This window comes from Oryza sativa, chromosome 4 (assembly GCF_034140825.1).
Source record: "Oryza sativa Japonica Group chromosome 4, ASM3414082v1".
In the NCBI taxonomy this organism is placed as follows: Eukaryota; Viridiplantae; Streptophyta; class Magnoliopsida; order Poales; family Poaceae; genus Oryza; species Oryza sativa.
In genome coordinates this window covers 4,778,836-4,789,230 of record NC_089038.1, presented here as the reverse complement: position 1 = coordinate 4,789,230, position 10,395 = coordinate 4,778,836, and the positions used below count along the sequence as shown (strand labels likewise).

The following is a 10,395-nucleotide window of genomic DNA, read 5'->3' as shown; positions in this document are numbered from 1 at the left end:
GTAATAAAAAGTGGTCCAAAATGAAATTTACTCTATTATTTATTTTTAATCCAAATTTAAATTATATATCATGACAAATATACAATTAAATTTTTTGTTGACTCCATTTAGATATAAATAATTTAACATGAAGAAAGAAAAACTAAACATAGGAAAATATTAAGTTTGTTAATGGAGAAATAGTTTAAATCAACTCAGAATAGATAAAACTCAATTAGGCCCATAAGGATGGGCCGAATGTCTTCCACAACTTGGCCTGTTAAGTGCACATGGCCCATGTGGCCCAAGTCTGCTTAGATGCATTAAGAGCCGTCGGATTCAATCGAACGGTTAGGATCACTCGAGATATATATAAAACATTCCATGTTGAAACCCTAACCCTAAACTCATTCTCCTCCCTCTCCCACCGCGAGTGGCAGTGGCGGCGGCGACCGGCGATCTGGGGTCCGAGGTGAGGCGGTGGCTACCTGTCCTACCGTGAGCAGCGACAGCGACAGCGGTGGCTACCTCTCTACCGCGAGCAGCGGCGGCGACAGCGGTGCCCTCCCCCATCATGAGCGGCCGGGGCGATGCCCTCCTCTACCGCTAGCAGCGGCGGCGGCGATTGGCGATCTCGCGGCAGAAGCGGGGCGGCGGCTACTTGCCCTACCGCGAGCAGCGGCGGCGACGGCGACAGCTACCGCCCTACCGCGATCCCCATCATCCTCAGCGGCGGCCGGTGATCTCGCGACCGACGCGGGGTGGCGGCTACCTCCCCCATCACGAGCAGTGGCGGCGACGGCGACGTCCTCCCCCATCGTGAGCGGCCACAGCGGTGCCCTCTCCCACAGCTAGCGGCAGCAACGGCGGCCTTCTCCACCGCGAGTGGCCGCGGTGGCGCCCTCCGATGGGTAGATCCGGTGGCAGCGGCCCTCTCCCCACCGCGATGCCCTCCCCCACCCTCACTGTCTCCACTTCTCCCCCTCTCTCTCTCTGTGCGGCAGCGGAGGAAGGGCCGGCAACGCCTTCCCCTCCGCGAGATCGGGGGGAGGGGAGGTGCCGCGGTGGTGGTGACGGACGACATAGAGGCGGTGGGTCGGACAGTGTGTAGGTGGCCGGCCGGACCTCACCTCCGCCAGATCCGGCGGCATGGAGGCGGCTGCGGCTCGGCGAGGCGGGAGGGGCGGCGGCCTGGACGGAGTGGAGGCGGGCGGTGGTGGCATCGGCGGCCGCCATTTTTTTTTTTGCAATTTTTTTCCATCGCTATTGCTAACTTAATCGGATTGCGTATGGACAAAACTCGGACGAAATTAGATGTGACAAAAGGAAAAATATGAATATTTATATTAGTTATAGATATATGAAAATGATTCTGTATATATATATAGAGAGAGGAAATATACATACATATATATACATATATATATATAGAGAGAGAGGAAAATACAGATTTGAGCTTGGGTTCGCCTGCACCTACAATCTGCACTGTCAATAGGTGCTAAGATGTGTGATACTGAGATGCATCGTCCTCCCACCAAATGAAATATTACTGTAGGAAAAAGTACACAATGCAGATGTTGGGGTAGGTACTTTTTCTGCCGCTTCCAACATTGCCCCCATCGTCTTCAGTCTCCTACACACCACACTCCTGAGAGAGACGAGCGCGCTTGCCAGAGGAATGGCGCATCTTGGAGGACTTCCCACGCCTGAGGCCTCCTTCGTCCAAAGGAGTTGAAGCACCCTTGCCCTGGAACCGCTTCTAGTCCGGGCTGGACCGTTCTGGCGCTAGGCCGCTAGCGTAGCGGGGAGGATGATGCCACCTTCCCAGTGCGGCTAGCAGGATGGGGTCCCCCGAGATCTACGACGGATGGCCACCTCGACGCGTGCCCTCACCGTCGCAGCCACCGCGTTGCTTGCCGCGCCAGCGCTACATGGTGAAAACGCCAGCCTGCTCCTCCTACCTTCTGGCTCAGGAGCTCAACTGTGCTAGCCGCCAATCCCGCAGGTCATAGAAGCCAAGCACCATGTTTATGAGGCCATTGCAGAGCGACAACGGCAGCCTCTAGATCCACCGCGTCTTCACTGCTGCCTGTCGTTGGGAGGACCACCGACCAGATTTGGTGGTTGTCGTCGCCGCTACAGCCCGTCGACGGGGTTCGGGACTCCGACCCGAAGGGCGAAGCCATTTGAGGACAGGAGAGGGGTAGAGAGATGAATGAGGAACAGGGGCGTCCACACTCCACAGTTTTCCCCCAAGCTTAGTGGATGAAGGGCATTTTGGGAAGGACACGGTACAAAGTGTACCAACAATCAGAACTTCTGCAGTGTCTAAATGGAGGAAATAAGCATTGGTACATCCTATTATCACCAGTTCGCCAGGCAGGTATTATCTAGTATACATATACATATCTGTAAAACCGTGATATAATTCAGCGATTTATTTACACTATAATGTACTGTTGTCGTGTTGTAAATTGGCGACATCTCCACTAGTAGGATTTGGGTTCGCCGCTGCTCGACCCATCATGAGCCACTTTCGTTTCCACAAGAACAGCAGGACGAGGCATACCATCAGCGCAGCGTTGAAAGCCAAAAGTTTTAGCATCGATTTCATGACAAAATCAAGAATTTCAAAAGTTCTGGCCTGACACATTTCTTCAAAATTTATAATTTAATTTCATGATTTTATCAAAGAATTTCTATTCATAAAATTAAATTTAACAAGACAAAGAGAACATACCAAACCTCCCAAAGAGAAGTGAACTTCAAGGGTTATCTAGCTGTCGATGGCTAGCTAGCTTAGCTACACACAGCCTGCAAACTGATCGATCGATCAACGAGCCAAATTAAAGGTCGATGTTTCGTACATACTCTCATGCGTACGTTAGTACGTACGTATATATGTCGAACTTGAGATGGAAGACAAATGCAGTACTCCATGTTTGGGAATTGCAAGTTGTTGGTTAAAAGAAATTACGAGTACAAAGTTGAAAATGAAAAGAACGAACAAAAGAAGAGATCAATCAATCATGGAATATGTATAAAATGACGATTATTGTTATATGCGTTTATTGGATCGTCAAAATGACATATATGTAGAAAAAGACCATGGACATTACTGATCCCAAGAGCGTCAATCTGATATATAACCATAATCGTCATTTTATACTCAGCCTACATCTCTGTCCCTGTCATGGGATATCTATTATATTCTTAAAAATTCATTAAATATACTAAAAACGCTTTTAAACCATCATGTGTCATTTCTAATAAATTAGAGAAAAAATTAAGGAAAACAAAGCAAAACACACTACTACAAATATACGTTTTTGTAGGCGGCTGATAACGGGCATTTTTATACCCACCTGCCACCACGCGTGTGCATCTAGAAATCACCGGTTTTGCACGGGCAAATTTCCAACTGCCCTTAAAAATTATTTTCATAGATGACTCTCTTAAGGTCCCATCCATAAAATTGAATTTTTGAATTTTATTATGCTCAAAAGAAAATATTTCGTATTTGGTAGGCAGTATACATATTTATCTCACTGTTTTTCATATATGCCCGATACTAGAGATGCCATATTCGTTTCCCTTTTTGAGTGAAAAAAACTCCAATTTAAAATTTAATATGTCTCCGAGTACAATGGTATGTATATTATCAGAGCGGGCACGATGTGTTTGTCCGTCCAAACCACTCGCATGCTCGTCACTGGCTTAAGTACTGTCTAAGAGTGCTTAAGATTCGGAAGCTAGAAAAGTTTAGTTTTTCAGCTTCATATTCAGTACATGAAAAGTTTGGCGTAAATATAGATTCTGAAACTATATATATTCTCAGTACATGAATAAAAATCTGGGAGCTGAAAATTGTAGAAGAATATATAGATGCTAGAAGCTTCTCTAAATAGATCTACCCATAGAGGAGTAGGTGCATGAATGTACGCCACTGTTGCTTGTGGCATTGGCTCAGTTTGTCTAAGGCCTTATCCAGCGGTATGAGCCGGCTGCTAGCTCATACGCGCTCGGCATAGTGCCGGCCATTGCCTGGGCGAGCGTGCCTGTGAGAGGGCACCGCCTCGGTGAGCGTGCGAGCTAACGCTTGAAGAAGAGCTAGCGGTCCTGTTCATCGATTAAAACACTCTATGAGCTAGATAAGAGCTGTCCATTGGAGACGGCCTAACTTGCTGGGATACATGAGCTACAGAATTTTTAAATTTTGGTCACCTGGAGGATGATTGGAATAGGATTTACCTTTTTAAAATGGCATGTTGTGAGATGGATTAAACTTCTTTGGAACCGGCACTTACATTTCTAGTTCCTTCAATAGCATCTTGTAATATTATCTTTCATCCAATCGGTTAATATTAAATAATCTAGTTCTAGCCAATAAAAATGAAATATTTTGTAATGACACGATAAACATTCCTAATGTAGTATATCTTGTATAAAATTGAAACCCGCTAGTAAATATTAGATCCTAAAGTTAATATGTAAATATACCGCAACATCATCCAATAATAATTATGAACTTCTAAAGCTCAAAATATAAATATATCACATCGTGTACTGACTAATCATATCATCATGCTATATATCCTCGACATCATTTCCATAATATTAAATTTTAAAATATATCCATATACCATATTTCAACATTATTTAACGTATAAATTCATCATTAGGTTCCATAGCAAAGTGCCAGGCAGCAGGCATTATATCCGGTATACATCTACCATGACATGATTAAATCAGAGAAATTTATTTACATTATTATAAATTTATAATGCACTGTTGCCATGTTGTAAATTGGCGACACCTCCACTAGCAGGATTTTGACCTGCTTGATCATTACCCATGAGAAACTTCAGTTTCCACAGGAGGAACAGCACGACGAGGCATACCATCAGCCCCGCGTTGAAAGCCGTAAACCGCTTGCTGCTCGACGAGCCCGCGACGAACGCGGCGCCCAAGCTGGCCATGTCCAGGGCGACGAGCACGTTGAAGACCATGACACTGGTATGGCTCAGGTAGAAGTTGGTGGCGAGCAGGACGATGATGCACACGGACGACGCGAAGGAGGTGGCGTTGCAGTAGTAGAAGACGTAGTAGCGCCACGGCGACTTGTCGAGGAGGACCGGGTAGCCGGCGACGAAGTCCTTGGCGGCGTCGTCGGCTTGCCAGACGCCGCCGGGAGGGTTCAGCGCCGCCGCGTACGTGATGGACGCCGTCAGCGTCGCCAGCAACATCAGCCAGCCTCGTAGCTCGTCCTCCCCTTCTTTCCGATTTGCCCGGCCTCCTCTGTTGGCCATAGCTGAACCTTGCTCGCCTGCCATGATGAACAACGGCTCTGCAAAGTTTCTGCTTCTTGATCAGGAATGTATTTATTATAGTTTAATAAAATTATTGTAAACATATATATTTAATCAAGAAGATTTATCTACGAATAATCTACAGGTTTAGCAATGAACATGCATATATGTCACGAAACTGCAAAGCCATAGCGCTGTAAGAATTCTAGCATCAAGGTCATGACAAAATTATTGAGAATTAAAAAAAGGTTCCAGCTTGACACAATTCTTCAAAATCTATAATTTAATTCCATTATTTTATCAAATAATCTATATTATATTTACGAAATTAACTTTAACAAGACAAAGAGAACACATACGTACCTCGCAAAGAGAAGTGTGTAGACGAGAACTGCAAGGGTTATCTAGCCGTAGATGACTAGCTAGATTAATTGCTGACCTGATGCAGCCAACACAGCCTGCAAACTGATCGATCAATCGATCAACGAGAGCTAAATTAATTGAAGGTTGCTGTTTCATATATATATACTTTGATGGAAGCTAGACAAATGTAGTACTCCATGTTTGGGAATTGCAAGTAGTTGTTCTTTAAAAGAAATTACGAGTACCAAGTTGAAAACGAAAGGGACGAACAAATGCAAAAGAGATCAATCATTCATGGAATATGTATCAAATGACGATTATTGTTGTGTGTTGCTAGATTGTCAAAATGACATATGTAGAAAAAGACCATGGGCATTACTGATCCCAGGAGCGTCAATCTGCGTGAGTACATATATAGTACGACCTTCATTTGTTAGTTACTCGTGACAGCTGGCGTGGCGACGTATAATTGATCATAATGTTTTTCTTTTGTCAAAAATCATCTGCTCTGAAGTATTCAAATCTTAACTAATTAAAAAATTAGTAATTTTCCAATCGTCACAATTTTATCGTCCGTAATCCGACCGAGAGCTACACCCTTTGTGTCTGTGCGCTCGTAATCACATACAGCGGACAAAAAAAAACAGAGATCCGTCGTCCGCAGCGCGCAACTTCTCTCGGCTTGATTTTCGTCCATCGTCCATCGTCCGCTTGTGTCTCCTCTTGATTTTTGTCAATTTCAAATGCCATAGGAGGAGAAGAAGACGACGGTGGTGGTCGACACAACACGGTGTCACGTTCGTGTAGCTCTGGTCTCGTTCGTGCCACTTTTTTCATCCAAAAATTCTTGGTTGTTTGGAAATTAAAAATCTTGGTGCGTTAGTGAGGCCTGTGAATGTTACTCATAGGATTTAATTATTTTGTTATTCGTTTTACCAAGAAATGTAGTATAAGCACATAATTATTAATTATTTTATTGTGATTTGTTTTTATCATGAAATATACTTTAAGAGGATGTTTAGATCTAGGGGCGTAAAGTTTTAGCGTTTCATATTGGGTATTATATAGGGTTTCGTATAGGGTGTTCGGTCATTAATAAAAAAACTAATTGCACAATCCGTCAACAAACTGCGAGACAAATTTATTAAGCCTAATTAATCCGTCATTAGCAAATATTTACTGTATCACCATATTGTCAAATCATGAAGCAATTAAGCTTAAAAAATTCATCTTGCAAAGTAGTTGGAATCTGTGCAATTAGTTATTTTTTAACCTATATTTAATACTTTATATAGGTGTTCAAACGTTCGATGTGACGGGGTGTAAAATTTTTGCGTGGGCACTAAACAGGGCCTTAGTATGAAATTTTGTTTACCCGTAGCGAAGCACGGGCATTATGCTATGAATTAAAATAAAACTTGCGTGTACGTACGTACTACTACAAATTAAAGCATGCAACTCTCAACAATGTATGTTTAGGAAGTATTTTTATCCGGATGTACTCTGAAGAGCCAACAGCTTCCATCTCGTCCAGTTTCCGCAACGAATAGACAAATTAAGTGTCATATACTCATGCCTACGTCTCTGTCACTTTCATGGATATTATCCCGAAAATTCTTTACAACGGAATTTCGATACGGCGCAAAAAATCAGATGTGCCACCGAGTGGGTCCCACTTAACCACTATCACACTATTTTCTCTCCACCGATCAACCTTATCTCTATCATTCTTCTCTCTTTCTCTCCCCTCAACACCGTAGCACTGCTTCTCGCGACCACGCGAAGAGGGAGGAGGAGGCTAGCGACCACGCCGACAGGGGTGGGGGCGGCACGACACGACGGTGGTGGGGTCGTGCATCGCGGCGGCGGTCGCCGTTGGCATCATGCTCGGCTGCTTGTGCACCTTCCTCTACCCCGATGGGCTCCTCTCCTGCTGCTCCAACGCCGCCCTCCATTGGCCTCGCCAGGTAAACCACCTCTGCACCTATCTCCCCCATCCCCGCCGGCGGTGGGCGTAGTGGCGCTACAGCAAGAACAGCCGCCGCCGGTGATGGAGGTGGACTCGCCGGCGACCGGAGATGAAGAAGATGGAGGTGGGTTTATTTTGATGAAGACGGAGACGGGTTTATTTAGTTGGAGTTTAGGGATGTTACATCCTACTGTTTTAGCTTGTTGCACTCTATTGTAGTAAGCTGTTTCACTTTATTTTGATTTGATGTTGCATTGCAATTATTTTAGATAATGGAAATGGGTTACATCTCCGGCTTCTGTCCATAGGCACACAACCAAAAAGTCCAGAAGTGAACAGAAAAGAGCTTAAAAAAGGCGAGATGGGACAAATCCCCAACTTTTGCCGATAATATGATCTACTAAATAATATTTTTTAAAATCACGTAGATTCTATCACGAAATTCTGTAGGTACTACGCTATCCAAACTAGAATAAAAGTTCCTTGGCTACGTACCAATTCCAAGCGTGTAGCACCATTGCGCATAGTATCCTGTTGTTTCTGTGAAAGCATCATACACCAAGAGTGGAGCCAATTAGAACATATGAAGATAACCTGCATGATGTTAGGCATTTTTTTATGGTTAAAAACTATATCATTACGGCAACGCCAAATTGACCAACATAGAGCACTAGCTCCAAATAAAATTATTTTTTTTGTGGGTCTAGGAACTCCCCTTAGCCAGTTACCAAAAATATCTTTTGCATTGTGGGCAGGGAATATTGAAGCAAAGAAGACACATCGCCAAGCAAAACGTGCAGCATGACAGTCAAACAAAAGATGTTGGATGGTCTCTTGTGTATTACAAAATCAACATTGCTTGTTTCCCCTCCATTTTATCTTCGTGAAGTTATCTTTCATCAAGATTACTTTTTTTTGTCAAGAAACCACATAAATACTTTGATTTTTAGTGGTACCTTCACCTCCCATAAGATCCTCTTACAGATCCTTACATTGGAATTGATGATCGCATTATACATGGATTTGACCGAAAAATGGCCATTTTTATGTAGCGACTAAATAAAGCAATCATTTTCATTTGACAGGGTTATATTAGCTAGTCGAGAAATCAAATCATTCCACTCAACTAACTTTGGTCCTACAATTGATCGTCAGAATGAAACATTCAACGGTGTTGTGCTCGTAACCTCTGCCAAAGTAGAATGTCTCTTTCGAACCACATTGTACAGAGAAGGATATTGATATTTGAGAGGTTGCAAGCCCAACCATGTGTCTTCCCAAAATCTTATCTCTATCCCATTACCAGGTTTAAAAGATCCATACTGAAAAAATTGATCTTTTACTTTCATTAGGCCAACCCAAAATTGAGATGTTCCTGGTTTGTGTGACATATGGGAGAGGGGTTTACCCTTTAAGTACTTGTTGGGTAAAAGATTTTGCCATAGGCCATCACCATTAAGAAGCTTGAATAGCCATTTGCTCAACAAACATCTATTCATGATATCAAGATTTAGGACACCCAGTCCACCTTGATATTTTGGCCGGCATATATAATCCCATTTTGTTAACCTATATTTCTTTTTCTGGCTATCACTGCTCCAGAAAAAGCTCGATCGGTAGAAATCCAGTCTTCGAAGTACACCTCGAGGTATTTCAAAAAAGAATAGCATAAACATGGGAAGGCTCGAAAGAACCGAGTTAAGAAGAACCAATATCCCACCATAGGAGTTATTTTTGCCCTTCCATGTGCTCAGTTTTCTTTGAAACCTATCCTCCACACATTTCCAATCAGAATTTCTGAGTTTTCGATAGTGTATGGGGATTCCTAAGTATCTGAATGGAAAGGAACCAGAATTACAACCAAACAGTTGTTTATATTGATCCTTCATTTCCTTAGCTCCCCCAAAGCAGAAAATTTCACTTTTATGAAAGTTTATTTTCAGCCCCGAGAGATGTTCAACAAGAATGGCCTTCATGTTTTTTGCTTGTTCAAAATCATGTTCAAGAAATATTATTCTATCGTCGGCATGTTGGAGAATGGACAAACCATCATCCACTAAGTGTGGAATTACCCCTCTAATTTGGACATCGGCTTTGGCTCTTTTAATAAGAATGGCTAACATATCAGTCACTATGTTAAAAAGAATTGGGGACATTGGATCCCCTTGTCTCAAGCCTTTGCATGTCCGGAATTTTTTTCCTACATTATCATTGACTTTGACATTTACAGTTCCTCCTTCAACCCAGTTGGAAATCCAATTGCACCATGATTGTGAAAACCCTTTCATTCGTAATGTCTGCTGAAGGAACTACCATTTAGCTTTGTCATAAGCCTATTCGAAGTCAATTTTGAATATGATACCATCCATTTTCTTTGTGTGTAACTCTTGGACAGTCTTATGCAAAATCACCACCCCTTCCATGATATTTCTATCTAGCAAAAACGCCGTTTGGGTTGGGCGAATGACTTTGTGAGCAACCGCTGTAATTCTATTGGTGCCAACTTTTGTAAAAATTTTAAAGCCTACACTCAGTAGGCAAATAGGCCTATATTGTTAAATTTGTTTTGCATCAGCCTTTTTTGGCAGCAGCACGATGATCCCAAAGTTTAGGCTATAAAGGGGTAATGTCCCTTTATGAAATTCTCTGAATAGAGCCATGAGATCATTCTTAACGATCATGTTGCATTGCAATATATTGTATATGTTTGTTGCACTCTATTTTATTTGTGTGTTTCATCCATGTTTCATCGGATGTTGCACATGATGTACGATG

The 10,395-nt window shown here is 43.0% G+C and overlaps 1 protein-coding gene across 1 annotated transcript; it reads right to left on the bottom strand.

The window, feature by feature from the left end:
• Positions 1-4,619: 4,619 nt before the first annotated feature.
• Positions 4,620-6,037, bottom strand: LOC9271137 (uncharacterized). The gene is made up of 3 exons (XM_066310060.1): positions 5,897-6,037; positions 5,652-5,753; positions 4,620-5,326 (listed from the first exon to the last, which is right to left on the bottom strand). Exon 3 carries the CDS (start codon positions 5,310-5,312, stop codon positions 4,758-4,760), a length of 555 nt encoding a protein of 184 aa, XP_066166157.1. The 5' UTR covers positions 5,313-5,326; positions 5,652-5,753; positions 5,897-6,037; the 3' UTR covers positions 4,620-4,757.
• Between the last annotated feature and the right edge of the window lie 4,358 nt (positions 6,038-10,395).

Coding starts and splice junctions, on each gene's coding strand:
- LOC9271137 (XM_066310060.1), bottom strand. CDS start 5,312: ATGGCAGGCGAGCAAGGTTCAGCTATGGCCAACAGAGGAGGCCGGGCA.